Raw genomic sequence first — 16,303 nt, 5'->3', positions numbered from 1 at the left:
ACCATTAAACATGTTTGAATATGCTCATGTGTGGCACCGTTGCAATCGCCTGGAAGCGTAGATGTTGAAGGACCTTGTTCACCCTCTTACGCCACCGGGAAGATATTTACATGCTTCTGATCGACTAATGAATTGATTCAGCTATTCCCCCAGAAGTCTGGTGTCAAAAGGTCAAAAGGAGCCGGCACCACGCCGCTTATGAGACAAAAGTTAATGTGTATTTCTCTCATAACTTTGTGTCATTATTAAAGAGAGGCCTGATTCTCAGATATGCATGTTGGATGGCTAGGTTGTAGGTCTGGGAAGAACTTCAGCAAGCGAGCGAGCCGCTGGGTGAGGTGCAACGAGATGGAGCACTTGCTCAGTCATTTCCTGTATGGCTGGAGCCACAGGTTGAAGCGTATATGCGTCCTTTGAGACCCCCTTTGATATATAAGAGATCCCAAGGTACAGCTTACTTAAATGTTGTCACCTATTGCATCACTTCCTTTAGGGCTTCGGCCTCCTAATTGATCATAATTGAATGCCCTCTTTCATATATATGATACCACCACCACTGGGACGTGGCAACAATTATCGAAATCCATATGGGGAAGGGGGGGGGGGGTACTTGTGGACAGTAGGGGTGTACACTAGACATAATTAGGAAGCAAACTCAGGAGATGGAATGACCTCTCGCAAATATTTACTCAATAAATTGTTTCAAATAACCCTGCCTCGTTAAATCAATGAGTTTGGTGTTTTGCTTTCAAAAATAGATTATAGAAGAAGTCTAAACTGCAGAAAATAAAAACATCCAAGGTGCCTTTTAAGGATACCTTGGAATATCTGTCATTTTCCATCGGACCCTAGTTTACGACAAAAACAATACAATTGACGGCAGCTCCTTTGCCGCGTGGTTTTTTGAGCCATAAGGATTAGAGGGGGCGGTCGATAGCAACCATGACGGTCAAGTGACTGGATGCAGCCCCGTTGAAAGAAATAGAATAACACCCTACACACTCAGGAGATTAATCAGGAGATTAAGGATTTTTAAATGATTATGACCATGAAGTCTTTATTTGTATGGGTTTACATTTCGTTCTGTGTAGCATGGAACATTTAGAGAAACACTCCCATTCAGAATGCATTGGTTTACATTTTGTTCTTTGGAGCACGGTTATTTTTATTTATTTATTTATTTTCAGTTTTTGTGGAGGTGCTGCAAAGATGCTAATCTTTCTGCAATGATCCAAAATCCAATGGAAAAACCTGTTGGCTTTTTGTCAAGGGAAACCCAGGTCGACGCTCACTTCCGGGTTGGCCAACATACGACATCCCTCCACCACTCTATACTGTAAAAACACATGTTCAAGTTGAATGATAATGCATGAATTTATTCTTTATTCTGCCATAGTATTTAAGGGGGGGGGGGTGGGGGGCATGCAATTATTTTGGCCATGGTGGATCCAGATCTGTTCCGGAGCATTTTAGCACCTCGGGCAACAGCGCAGGGTTCCCAGGTCCTGCCTGCGAAAAACGTCCTGCCCACATACCGTTCAAAATCCACCCAAAATGTCCTAGAAGCAGCCCAAGTTGTTGTTTTAGCAGCAAAATGCATTGTGTGTGTGTGTGTGTGTGTGTGTGTGTGTGTGTGTGTGTGTGTGTGTGTGTGTGTGTGTGTGTGTGTGTGTGTGCTTAACACGCTATTTTATGTTGAAATGCGACGTAATCCAGTGTTCACGAAAACGTACACTGTCAACGTATGCTTTTGGCGACTGGGTTGGCTCTCAGATAAACGTGTTTCTCAGATGATATTGTAGCGTCACAGGGTTTGGGAGGAAGGGGCGGGCCTTCTGAGAGGGGGTTCCGGGGGTTTCCTTCCGTGCGGGAGTTTTGGTTGTTGTAGTTTTCCGGTGGAGCTGTGCCTGCCTGTCCGATTGTGGAATACAATAAACCTGCTATCAAGCTTACTTCGCTCACAACCTCGCCTGTGGTTATTACAATATCATTAAAAGTTACATAAAGTAACGGTTTAATAACACAAACGCAGGAAACATGTGAGCTGCTAGTTTAGCGAAAGCAGCGTCCATAGCAACCTGACGTTGTTGAAACATGCGAGCGAGCCAATAAAATCTTCCTAATAACTATAAAACTAAAGATCAGACACAATCACTGATTGAAGATTATGCAAGTAAAAAATTATATTTCTTGCTAGAAATGTTATTAGAAACACGTTAAACGGTGAATCGGTCCTAAAATATTGCATTTCCCATTCAGATAATAAAGATTAATAAAGATCATACACATTCACTGGCTGAAGATTATTCAAGGAAAAAGTACATTTCTCACTAGAAATGTCATCAGAAACACGTTTAATGGTGAATCTGTCAAACAAATCAATCGACAATAGTTGCATAACGTGACGGCATCACCGTTGATAGACATTGATTTCCTTTCGTCTATATCCGACGGTGAGGGATTAAAATGAATGTCTATTTGGCATTGAAAAACAACGAAAAAGGTACCAATTTTTCGACGGAAATTGACGCCAGGGATCCTTGGCTATGCGTTACACATTTGACGAGTAGGGAGTGAGACTGTGTTGTCCAAATCAGCGCGCTTGAGCCTTTTTTCAAAGGCGAGCAGAACACCTAGTGCACGTTTTAAACCGAAGACAAGTTTTAGCCAATTGGGGACCGTAGGCAGGCCAGGGGAACTCATATTTAGGTTAGAAAACCTCATAAAGTGAGATTTTCATGCCATGGCACCTTTTTAAGGATTTTAAAAACTGATTCTTATTCTTTTTTTTTCAAAATGCATTCGGCAGAGAACAGAGACTAGCGTTGCTCACGGGTTGGAATGAAAGGGAGAAAAAGGGGACAGAGTTGCCTGCGGATGCGATGTCTGAGATGCAGAGACAGCTTCACGCTACCAGTGTCTGTCTCGTATGGTGTGGAATAAGAGCTTGTGAAGGTTCTATTGCGCAAGTACGCCTGCGACCAAAAGCACAGAGCTTTTGGCCGTGATCAGGGCTGTAGTGGAGGGTAAACGCACGTAAACGCCATTTACGCACCTCTGGAATTTAGGAAATAGCGTTTACACACCTCTAAATAGCGTTTACGCACCTCTAAGTGGCGTTTACGCACCTCAAAGTTCCCTCTGCCTTGTATTCTGCCGTTGGAATAATCGGAAATAAATTTGGTATCATTTTAAAACACCTAAGACAAAGTTTCATATTGTTGAACCAATAAACGCTGTAATCGGAATCATTTTCATCTGCGCTGTAGGCCTATGCTATTATGGTCTGTGACCCTCCAATCAGTGCCTTGCGGCTGCGGCGGCGACACCAATCAGGATCCAGGAAAATATGTAAACAGGCAGTATGTAAACACATGGCCCTACGCGTTGTGGATTATCATGCCTGCCTACCTATCATTAATTAGCCATGGATATCAGGCAATCTTTCAAGAGACCTTCGAGTGCTCCCACTCCAACACATGCCCGAAAAAGGCCTCAAGTACAAAGTAAGACTGAAGATGATCAATTCACATGAGTTTTTTTTATGATTTATAAATACATTTTACTTGACGAACTATTAAATGACTACGACAATTCAGATTGGCCAATGCGTAGTCATGCTATCCGTGTACTGCCCATGTCAAAATGAGCGAAAGTAAGTCAGAGTTTTACTATCCATATCAAACTTTGGTTTTGGCGTATCAACTTCGCTATAGCTCGGTCGCTATGTTAAAGCCTCAATTTGGAGATGCGAGGTTGGCGGTTGCAGCCGTGGACTCCGCGGCTGAACCGTGGATCGGGCGGATGACGCGACAAAAATATATATTTTGATTAAATTCGGGTGGTTGGCGGTTAAACCAATAAAAAAAAATGTATTTATTAATATTTTTATTTTATATATATAAATATATTTATTTTATTATTTATTTTCTTCAAAGTAATTTTCCCAGCAAACTGGCCTGTTCCCCTAGAGCAGGGGTTCTCAAAGTTTTGACAACTGAGGGCCAATTTAGGAACCCAAAATTTGACTGAGGGCCGCCAAGGGGAAAAAATAATTGGCGGGAAACGCCGTCAGCATCCCAGTGGTAAAAAAAAACATTGTACCGTGGACCTCCGGGTGTGAGGTCAAGTGAGGTCTAAATCACGAAACTGAGGTTCAGCCCTTTCAAAGTAATGTACAGTCGGATTAAAACTAACAAATGTAAAAGGATTTAATTGAAAGCTAGAGAGAGTCGACTTTTCTCTTTATATTTATTTATATTGTTTAAATTAATATTGATATAATAATAAAAATAAGTTAAGTTTTGAAACACCTCCCAAGGAAGGCGCCCAGTGGGCATCCTTGCCAGATGCCCGAACCACCTCAGCTGACTCCTTTCTAAGTAAAGGAGCAGCGGCTCTAATCCGAGTTCCTCACGGATGGCTGAGCTTCTCACCCTATCCCTAAGGGAGACGCCAACCACCCTTCTGAGAAAACTCATCTCGGCCGCTTGTACCCGCAATCTCGTCCTTTCGGTCATCACCCAGCCCTCATGACCATATTTGAGGATAGGAACGAAGATCGACCGGTAGATCGAGAGCTTTGCCTTGCGGCTCAGCTTTCTTTCCGTTACAACGGTGCGGTAAAGCGAACGCAATACCGCCCCCGCTGCTCCGATTCTCCGGCCAATCTCACACTCCATAGTACCCTCACTCGCGAACAAGACCCCGAGGTACTTGAACTCCTTCACTTGGGCTAAGGACTCATTTCCTACCCGGAGTAAGCAATCCACCGGTTTCCTGCTAAGAGTCATGGCCTCAGATTTAGCGGTGCTGATCCTCATCCCAGCCGCTTCACACTCGGCCACCAGCCGATCCAGTGAGTGCTGAAGGTCACAGGCCGATGATCCAATGAGGACCACATCATCTGTAAAAAGCAGTGACGAGATCCTCAGACCACCGAACTGCAACCCCTCCCGACTACGCCTCGATATCCTGTCCATGTATATCACAAACAGGATTGGTGACAAGGCGCAGCCCTGGCGGAGACCAGCACCCACTGAGAACGAAACTGACTGGCTGCCAAGGACGCGAACACAGCTCTCGCTTTGGGAGTACAGAGATTGGATGGCCCTGAGGATAGACCCCCTTACCCCATACTCCCGCAGCACCTCCCACAGTTTCTCCCGGGGGACCCGGTCATACGCCTTCTCCAGATCCACAAAACACATGTAAACCGGATGGGCATACTCCCAGGCCCCCTCCAGGATCCTTGCGAGAGTGAAGAGCTGGTCCGTAGTTCCACGTCCGGGGCGAAAACTGCATTGTTCCTCTTCAATCTGAGGTTCGACGATCGGCCGAACCCTCCTTTCCAGCACCTTGGAGTAGACTTTACCAGGGAGGCTGAGAAGTGTGATACCCCGGTAATTGGCACACACTCTCTGGTCCCCCTTTTTGAACAGGTGAACCACCACCCCGGTTTGCCACTCCTTTGGCACTGTACCCGACTCCCACGCGATGTTGAATAGGCGTGTCAACCATGACAACCCCTCAACACCCAGAGCCTTTAGCATTTCTGGCTGGATCTCATCAATCCCTGGGGCTTTGCCACTGCGGAGATGTTTGACTACCTCAGTGACCTCCACCAGGGAAATTGACGACGAAACACCATCAACCTCGAGCTCTGCCTCCAACATAGAGGGCGTGTTATTCGGATTCAGGAGTTCCTCAAAGTGTTCCTTCCAACGTCCGACGACCTCCTCAGTTGAGGTCAACAGAGTCCCATCCTTACTGTACACAGCCTGGATGGTTTCCCGTTTCCCCCTCCTGAGGTGCCGGATAGTCTTCCAGAAACACTTTGGTGCCGACCGAAAGTCCTTCTCCATGGCCTCTCCGAACTTCTCCCACACCCGCTGCCTAGCCTCCGACACGGCAGCAACTGCAGCCCTTCGAGCCTGTCGGTACCCTGCAACCGAGTCAGGAGTCCTCCAGGATATCATATCCCGGACGGCTTCCCTGACCACCGGTGTCCACCACGGTGTCCGAGGGTTACCGCCCCTTGAGGAGCCTAAGACCCTGAGGACACAGCTAGCCACCGCAGCTTCAGCAATGGAGGCTTTGAACACCGCCCACTCCGGCTCAATGCCCCCAACCTCCACAGGAATGCCAGAAAAACTCCGCCGGAGGTGTGAGTTGAAGATAACTAGGACGGGGGCCTCCTCCAGACGTTCCCAGTTCACCCGCACTACTCGTTTGGGCTTACCAGATCTATCCGGAAAATTCCCCCATTCCCTGATCCAACTCACAACCAGATGGTGGTCGGTTGACAGTTCCGCTCCTCTCTTAACCCGAGTGTCCAAAACATGCGGCCTCAGATCAGATGACACGATCACGAAATCGATCATCGATCTTTGGCCTAGGGTACTCTGGTACCAGGTACACTTATGAGCACCCCTATGTTCGAACATGGTGTTTGTTATGGATAATCCATGACTAGCACAGAAGTCCAATAACAAACGACCGCTCGGGTTTAGATCAGGGAGGCCGTTCCTCCCCACCACGCCTCTCCAGGTGTCTCCATCGTTGCCCACGTGGGCGTTGAAGTCACCCAGCAGAACTACGGAGTCCCCTACTGGAGCCCCATACAGGACTCCATTCAGGGTCTCCAAGAAGGCCTGAGCTGTACTCTGTACTCTGTACTCTGAGCTGCTGTTTGGTGCATACGCACAAACAACAGTCAGAGTTTTCCCCCCTACAACCCTTAGGGGCAGGGAGGCGAACCTCTCGTCTACCGGGGTAAACTCAAACACCGCGGCGCTCAGCCGGGGATTTATGAGTATCCCCACACCCGCCCGGCGCCTCACGCCCTCTGCAACTCTGGAGAAGAATAGAGTCCAACCCTTATCCAGGAGTACGGTACCAGAGCTGAGACTGTGCGTGGAGGTAAGCCCGACCAGATCTAACTGATCGCGCTCCACCTCCCTCACAAGCTCCGGTTCCTTTCCCCACAGCGAGGTGACGTTCCACGTCCCCAGAGCCAGCTTCTGCCGCCCGGGTCTGGTCCGTCGAGACCCCTGACCTTCACTTTTTACAACTTACATAATTATGTATGTCATTGCGGGCCGCCAGGAATGATTCCGCGGGCCGCACTTTGAGAACCAATGCCCTAGAGGAACCGTATGTGGAATCCAAGTTGAAACAACTTGCCCAAAGGTTCAGACTTGATGACAGAAAAATTCTTGAAGGCTGTATAAGGATTTTAAGGATAACTCAAGCATCATTCCAGAAAACCTTGCACCACTCCTGAATATCGACCATCTCATTCCAGTTAGCACTGCTGAGTGTGAGAGGGGGTTCAGCAGCTTAATGCACATCATAGTGTGCCCCCTGAGATGCAGTCTGCACTTGGTCACAGCGTCGTCCTTGATGTTTATTCAACTGAATGGCCCACCACTCACAAAGTTCAATCCAACACGTATGTGAAGTCCTGGCTGGTGAAGCACAGGGGAGCCATGAACCCCAGAACACGCCCCTGCAAGGCAGGACCTGACGTGGAAGACAAGGAGGCCCTCTGGGCACTACTGTGAAAAGCATGCATACTAATACACACACATACACACATGCCATAGATAGATAGTTCTTAATCTACACATACTTTTCTTTACTGTTGAAATTTGAATTACCTGAATAAACTACAAACACATTCATTGACTGTCATTGATTGATTTAATATGACTTTAATTGATAACATAATGGAATATAGCCAGACTAGCCTTACAGAGTCGCAACACTTTGCGTTGTGTTGCGCTTCGTTGTGTCGAGGTCGGTCTGATCACAAAATTCATAGTTTACCCACCTCTAATTTGACCACTACAGCCCTGGCCGTGATAATATAAATTATATTATACTATTATGTAGAGAACGTTATAAGACGCTGTCACCGAGAATTGGCGCGCTGCCAGATGCTGTCACAGAGTGTGAGAGGAGGGTTGGAGAGGAGAGTTGACGCAGAAGATGGTGGTTGACCTAGTTTCAAAGTTTATACCGTTTATACTCGGTAATACCGGTGTTGACACGAGTGTATTGCTCGATGTGAAAATGTCCACACCGCAGCAACCCATTGCGCCAAATTGAAAAAGGATATTTCCACATTAATTGATAAAATAACAGGGGATGGGAAAGGGGTATGGCTGTTTCAGAAGGGGGATGATTTTGATCATTTAAATTCCAAAGGGGGAACTTGAGTGCTGAGTATAATAGTTATTAGTACAGTATATGTTTGTATAATACTTATTCCAGTGTTTCAGTTCACCCGGACGTTGTAGTTTTCTATTACAAAAGGCCTGACTATTCAAGTTTAGTCTTTCCGAGGTAGAGAAAGATGCGTTTTATTATGTGCAGTATAACACAGATAAAGATCTGTTTCATAATCAGATATCAGTAGGCCTATAAATCATTATTGTCATTTTTTACATTGACAAGTTACACAACTTTGCTATGAAGCAAATGCATAGAGTAAACAACATGCTTCATACTAACTAATACAAGCTTAATTACATAAATGGGTGCAGTCTAATAACCTCCCCTGGTCTCTCTTAACCCTCAAACCTACAGCAGCCTTAAGTTCATTAGTTGGTATTCAATAATCATATATCATTGAATGTGCAGGAACACAACACTGATGATTGGTGGAATTAAACTGAATTAAACAAAATAAGAAATCAGTCAGACAGCAGCTCAGTAGCTCATTTACTGCTGGTTCCTTACACACACACACAAACACACACACACACACACACACACACACACACACACACACACACACACACACACACACACACACACACACACACACACACACACACCCTCACACTCACACTCTGTGAAAACAATGGCTGTACCAGGGAGGCTCAGAGTGGGAATGTTAAGCTAAAAACATGACAGCATAGATGCTTGAATACATACAGCATGTTTGGAAGCAGCAGGGTGAATAATGTGCGAACAGTCAATGTGTGTTCTGCAGTCTATGCAGCCGTTTGATTTGCCTCGAGATGTCCTTCATCTTCAAGCCATAGATGATTGGGTTACACATGGTGGGGATGATGATGACGAGCAGGGACACCAGGGTGGGGGCCATGCTGCGAGGGTCGGCCTCCGTTCTGCTGCCGATGATCTCGTAGGAGGTGGTGATGAAGTAATTGATGAAGACCAGCAGGTGAGGAAGGCAGGTCTGAAGGGCCTTGCCAATGAAGACTCTGGAGCTCTTCATGCAGACGGCCAGGATGCAGGCGTAGGAGTAGAAGACGAAGAGGCTGGGCAGGTACACGGTGAGGAAAACGCCCAGCATGCCGTAGACATTGCTTAGCAGGATGTCCCCGCAGCCCTGCTTGGCGAGTGAGTAGATGTTACAGTACAGTCGCTCCATGCCCAGCCTGCACAGCGGCACCCTGCTGGTCAGCAGAGTGGCTCCACCGATCAGACAGCCAGGGGCAAGCCACGCCCCCACCAGCATAACCCTCACCCGGGCCATGGTGATGAGGGTGTGGTACTGCAGCGGCCGGCAGATGGAGACGTATCGGTCGTAGGCCATGAGGGACAGCAGGGTGAACCCCGAGGCGCCGATGAAGTAGATGACAAAGGCCTGCAGGATGCACATGGAGAGGGAGATGGTGGGGTCCGAGGCGGAGAGCAGGTCCACAAGGAGCTTGGGCAGGATGGTGCTGCTGCCCACCAGGGAGTTGAGCAGCAACGCAGCGATGAATATGAACATGGGCTGGTGGTGGAGGCTGCTCTGGGAGCAGATCACATACAGGACCACCAGGTCGCTCAGCAGGATGAAGCTGTACACTAACAGCAGGATGAAGAAACACACAGAGTTATACCGCCCTATGCCCCGGAACCCCAGCAGCGTTATGACTGTCATGTTGGGACTGTGGCCCCCAAGCTGGGACGCATTTAAGGCCATCAGAAGTGGGCTGTGTCCGCCTCCAGCATTTATGATGGGAGATGGACGTCTCTCTGGAGTTCAGATGTTTTGATGACCTCATCACCAATCAGTCCCGCCACCAGGGAGGTTCAGACCGCTCAGGGACACCTGGTACCCTGATCAAAACATCTGCTGAGTGGAACTCAAAGAGAGCTTTAATAACTCAATAATTGGATATTTGGCATGTCTCTCTCTTTCTCCTGCTGCCCAACCATTTACATAATGAAGATGGCAAACAACATCTTACACACACATCAATTTATCTTTATTAACACATTTTTAAACTACATACATATACAAGTGAACATTTAAACTTCATGCACACCAAGTTAAATTACACATATATCCTGTATCTATTCTCATATGGGTTAATGCTCGTCTTAGACAACATTCTGTATATAATATTTATATAATAAACAACCCAACAAACATATATATTATATTTTGACATCGTTTTGTTGGATCCTGCATAGATTATGGTGCTTATCCTGTATGTATCCTTTTGTTTGTATGTCTGCAGAAGATACCTGCTGAAGCTGCTGTCAGACCTTCAGATGGTGGAGATATCACTAATACTACCGTAGTACTATGGTAGTAGTACTGTAGTACTAGGACCTTTCATGTGTAACATGCAGTCTGCCCTGGTCGTTTGGCGGTGATGAAGCAGGTGGGGATGATTCAATGACGCAGGTGTAGAAATGCACAATCATTTGTTAGGCAGATTGAATTTCCTCAGCTGCCTCAGGAAGCATAACCAATAAAAGTTTATATTTATGTTTGCATGAACATTTAGTAATCAAGTCGTCCAATTGCTGCGATCACAACTTCAAATATAGCTGCGAGCAGCAATGTGGGGGTCAAGCAGAATGGGACTCAGTAAACTGATTTTGCTGGACAGACGTAATCGGTTAGGTGGCTACATGATGATATTGACAAATTGTTATCACAATGAAATTACATTGAAGTTGCTTTGTAAGGGCCGGAATAGACTTGCTGCTAACGCAACCCTAGGCGTTGATGATGCCCAATTATTTGGGCATCATCAGGATAGGGTCAGAAGACTATGACCAAGTTTGGTTTGGATGCATGAAGGCCTTGCAGAGAAATGAGCTCACATCCTATTTGACGTCCCCCTGAGGTCAAAGGTCACCAAATTGTTTAGATGTCCCAAGAATGATTTCATGAGTCTATGTACCAAGTTTGGCTATGAGATGCTGAGAACAGGCTTACTTCCTGTTTGCTGGCTTTGCCGTCAAGTTGGATTGGCTGTCACGGCAAAACGGTTTTGAATCTGAAAAAGCTGTTTGGCACATTTGTTCAGCTCGGTCTGAAAATCATATTTGGCAAATTTCATGATGATTGAACATAATTTGTTTCCTGTGGATATGTACTATTGATTTGGACAACTTTCAACATGGCGACCAAATGCTGATGTTGCCATTGGAAATATTTTATTAGCTACATGGGGCGGTCTGATAGTATCACCAGACATTGGACATTTGTTCGAAATATACTCATGTGAAGAGAGAAGAGTTAAAACACATCTTCGTTAATTACAGCACCCCCTAGAGGTCGACGGTCACTAAATTCATAGAGTGTCTCCATAATGATGTCATGGGTGTATGTACTAAGTTTGGCTATGATATGTCAAAGGGCTGCTGAGATATTGGCTTACTTCCTGTTTGGCGGCTTCACGGTCGAATTTGATTGGCTGTTAGGGATGTTATCTTTCGATGTTTTTTATCAAGCATGGCCTGACGGTCATGTGTGCCAAGTTTCGAGATGATTGGAAAAAATCTGTGACAGGAGATGCATTTTGAAGGTTTTTGACATAAACCAAGATGGTGGAAAATCCAGCGTGGCGCAAATCAACGACATAGAGTGCGTTGAACTCGGCTTGGATCAAGGAATCCAATGATACCTTGTTTGTGAATATTGAATGAATGGGTTGAAATTTATAAACCTGAATGCATGTCCAACTTTGACCTGTTGGTGGCGCTAGAGCTGATGAGCTAGCGACTTCAAATTTAAGGTTAAACAAATTTAAGGTAAAATAATAACAATAGGAATTCATACGAAAACAATAGGTAGTCTCGCAGCTTCGCTGCTTCACCCCCAATAACTGGTTGTAGCAAGTACAAGCAGGTTTGCATAGTTGTTTGAATCAGAGTGAGAAGTGAGTCCTTTTTAATTGATATAGAAAACAGTCTGGTTGACCACAGCCGCACTCTCTCCTGCCACGATGCCATCTGGGGGGTTCAGGGTCAGCTCTGAGGAACACAAAGAACACAAGATGAGGACTCATCAAGTAGACTGAAGAGTCTACTTGATTAGTCATGCAAACTATCTCAGAAGTTTCTATGGAGAAAAAAATCGTGCTATTTTTTCTGAATGAACGAGATAGCTCCAAACGCCAAGGGCAGCTCTAACCTCAGGGAGCAGGTCGCTCATCATTCTGAACCCCGAAGGTCTTTCCAATAGGGGATGGAACTGGAGACCTGAGCTATTACATGTCACATGTGACAGGTTACATGTTACATGTCAAATTAGGATTCACCACTTGCTAGGCTGGATGATCTATGTTCAAACCTCTGCCCTTCTATTTCATTTTATAGCAGTTTATAAGATCTGAGGCATAGTGCTTAAGGTCTGACGTTAGCAGAGAATTGTGTGGAACTTAATCCTCAACTTCCTTTCAATTTGTTGGCTTGGCACAAGCTGTAGGCTATTTCTGCTGTCAGCGTACCTGAAATACACACGTTTCCATTTACAATTACCACTGTTGAGGTGCTCAATGTGTTTTATAATGAGAGTGGATCAGACTCAATGTTGTCAGAGTTGGTACAGACAAAGGAATAGCACATCAGCAGGGGTCTCATTTATAAAACTGTGCGTGGGATCGTTACTAAAAGTGTACGTACGCCCAAAAGCCAAGTTTTGCGTGCGCCAAAAAATATTCTGACTTATAAAACCCTGCGTACGCACACCTCTAAGAAATCTTTGCTTTATAAATCACAGAGTTCCTAATGGTGCGGCCACACCAACCGCGTTACTCACGTTGGATAACGCGAGTAACGCGCCTAACCTGACGCTTGACCAGTGTGTGGTGGTTCAACGCTTCCAACGCGTCAACGCGCCAACGCAGCTAGATGAGTCCATGTCCATGCAAGTGAGTGTTCCCTCTTCGTCATAACTATCAAACCAAACATCCTTCACATTCACTGAGCGAACATTATGAAAGTAAAATGCACATTTCTCGCTAAAAATGTTTCCATAAACGCATTTAATGGCGTAACTATGTAACTATTTCCACCCAGAATAAAGAAAGATGTCGGCCGTGGCTGCGCTGGAGTCCGAGGTAGGAAACCCAAACGCCGCCGTGTTTGGGTGATAGAGTTTAGATCGGGTTAGATTAAATAATCTCGGATATAAATAACAATAATCGGGTTAAATAACTTCACATGGTGTGTCTGGTGTGTTTCCAGCATTCGTAGTGTTGATCAGCAGATATATAGTCCGCCAAGACGTTGAGGTTGCTTAGCAACCAAAGACTCTGTCCATGCAAGTGAACGGAGCGTTCCCTCTTCGTCATAACTATCAAACCAAACATCCTTCACATTCACCGAGCGAACATTATGAAAGTAAAATGCACATTTCTCGCTAGAAATGTTTCCATAAACGCATTTAATGGCATAACTACGTTACTATTTCCACCCAGAATAAAGAAAGATGTCGGCCGTATGCTTCTGTGCAAGCTCACTACTCTCTGCCAGTGACGTCGGGTCAAGCTCCACGCTGATTGGCCACAGCGGCTAAGCGTCACGCGTTGGAGCGTTGAAAGTTCAATTTTCTGAACTCGTTGGTGCGTTGGGCGCGTTACTGCGTTTACGTGCGTAATTACGTGCAACTGCCGCGCCTAAAGGCCTCTACATACCTCCGGATACGGACAGTTTCGTCCGGTCCCGGAGGTGTTTCGTGGGAACAATAACAATAAACAATAAAATAAAAATGTCAGGTATATAGTATAATATAAGTATATACAAATAAAAAAAAAAAATATATATATATAGATGGATGGATGGATGGATAGATGGATAGATAGATAAGACGAAACACCTCCGGGACCGGACGAAACTGTCCGTATCCGGAGGTATGTAGAGGCCTTAACGCCCCCAACGCAACGCTTCAACGCTTCAACGCGTGTACCGCGCCTAGACCAATGGTTCCCTATGCAAAAATGGCGATTTTCAATGCCCCTAACGCGAGCAACGCGGTTGGTGTGGCCGTACCTTAAGTGTGCGCAGCTGAATCGGCTTCACGTTCCGCCCTGTACACGCCCCTTTTTAACCATAAATGGTCAATGCAAACGACCTCATGAATGCGATCTGCATATAAAACAGACTATGATGTCTTGTCGGAAACAATGGCAGAAGGACTGAGAAAATCAAAAAAGCGAAATTTCACGGAGGTTGGAGTGGAGACACTTGTGGGTGAGATGAAGGCCCGAAAAGGAGATTTGTTCGGCGGTCACGAGATTGGGATCACTAACAACAAAAAGCAGAGTGAGTGGCAACATGTTGCTGCAGCAGTGAACTCTGTCAGTAGCACGGATCGCACAGTCCCAGAATTAAAAAAGAAGTGGTCTGACATAAAGGTAGGCTACATTGTTTTATGTAGCCTAACAATAAATCGTTATGGTCCTTAAGGCCCTCTCCCTCCGAATCCTGCCATTTGCATGGTCCGCCATAAGTGCCATATGGTGCAGCATTACCACAGCGCTCACCTCTGTATTTATAGGGTTACGGTAATAAGACTGACCGAGAACACCAATAAGTTTGTAATCACCCACGTAAAATGTTCTTGAACATAACCCCTTTGTAATGCCTGATTTGTCATGAAAAGCATCAAGAGTAACGGACAACGATTGTGATGAGGAGTGTGGCTTGGTTTACCACACTTGGGATTTAATTGACATTTGATTATGTGTTTACAGTGTCACATAAAAATAATATGTTATTGACACATGTTGGACAGATGCTTTATTCCATGCAGTCGCGCCGTCAGTGGACAGTATGGAGTGACGGGATTAAATATAAAGAATTTTGATTTTGAATTTTCATTTCGATTCTAAGGAGATGTTTCTGGAGTAATAACTGAGAAATAACGCAGTTGACTTAAATTATTCAGATTACATCGATTTAACGCATGATACGGGTTGAAATTAAATTTATGAAGGCCAATGATAAAACATAAGCGTTCTTCTCACTCTACATTTCTTCAGTCTGACTTCAGTTCACCACCACACCGTCTGTGTCGCCAATTCTCCTATTCCTCCAAACCATGCGTACGCATGGGTCAGAGTTTGCTTAGGGCTGCGCACATTCTCCCGTCAAGTTAGTTTTTTATAGATCACAACCTTGGCGAGGAAAGTCACGTACGCCACTTTCAGCCCCGTTATGGGCGTACGCAACGGTTATAAATGAGACCCCAGGGGCCGGATTCACAAAAGTGTTCTTAAGATAAAACTTAAGAAGATTCTTAAGAAAAAATATAAGAAGTTCCTAAGAATCTTCTTGAACACTATTCACTATTTTTTTCTTAAGAATTGTCGATTGTCTTTCGAACTTGAGAAGATCTTAGATTGTTAACGTAGTAGAGGAATGCATGTAATGCCGTGTTTCCACTGCAGGGTGCAGAACAGTTCGGTTCGCAAAGGTGTGGTAGGGAGGGGGCGGTATAGCCCAGCTCAGTTCCGAGGTCGCGTTTCCACCGCCGACAGTACCCTTTAAGGTAGGCCGGATGTCGATCGCCGCGGCAGCTACGTAAACATCGTAAACAACGTCTTCCTCCCCAAGAATGCAGAGGAACTTCTCCACCACCTTGTTCGCGCAAGCAAGCGTTTTACGCGACATGTTAATTGTAAAGAATAATACCTCGAGGCTACTGTTTGTTTGTTTTTATCCCCACGTCGCCCGGAAGTGATGATTATTATAATTATTATTATGTCGATCAACGGAGGGGATGTGTAGCTAGAGCGTCTCGTCTCGTTTTCAGTACCCCAACGGAGGAGTACTGAAAACTAGGCCAAAACGAGTACAGCTAAGTCCGGGTCACGCCCACTTTTGGCGGTGGAAATGCAACCCGTACAGCACCTTTGCGAACCGATCCGTTCCGCACCCTGCAGTGGAAACGCGGCATAATGTTCATCCTTGTGCGCTCTTGTTGTTGCTGGAGCAGCGGAGGGGGCCGGCCCCGTTGCTATGTTACCTGTACTTTGTTGATGTTTATGGTTTGGGTTTCACGGAGAATAAACAGTTAATTAATTAAATAAATAAATAA

At 45.6% G+C, this 16,303-nt stretch overlaps 1 protein-coding gene across 1 annotated transcript; it reads right to left on the bottom strand.

Annotated features, from left to right (window-relative positions):
• Positions 1 to 8,983: 8,983 nt before the first annotated feature.
• On the bottom strand, positions 8,984 to 9,901 carry LOC115561619 (olfactory receptor 51E1-like). The gene has a single exon (XM_030381762.1). The coding sequence runs from the start codon at positions 9,899 to 9,901 to the stop codon at positions 8,984 to 8,986; it is 918 nt and encodes a 305-aa protein (XP_030237622.1).
• Between the last annotated feature and the right edge of the window lie 6,402 nt (positions 9,902 to 16,303).

This window comes from Gadus morhua, chromosome 16 (assembly GCF_902167405.1).
Source record: "Gadus morhua chromosome 16, gadMor3.0, whole genome shotgun sequence".
In the NCBI taxonomy this organism is placed as follows: Eukaryota; Metazoa; Chordata; class Actinopteri; order Gadiformes; family Gadidae; genus Gadus; species Gadus morhua.
Note: the sequence above shows the minus strand (reverse complement) of the source record. Positions and strands in the feature narration are given on the sequence as shown.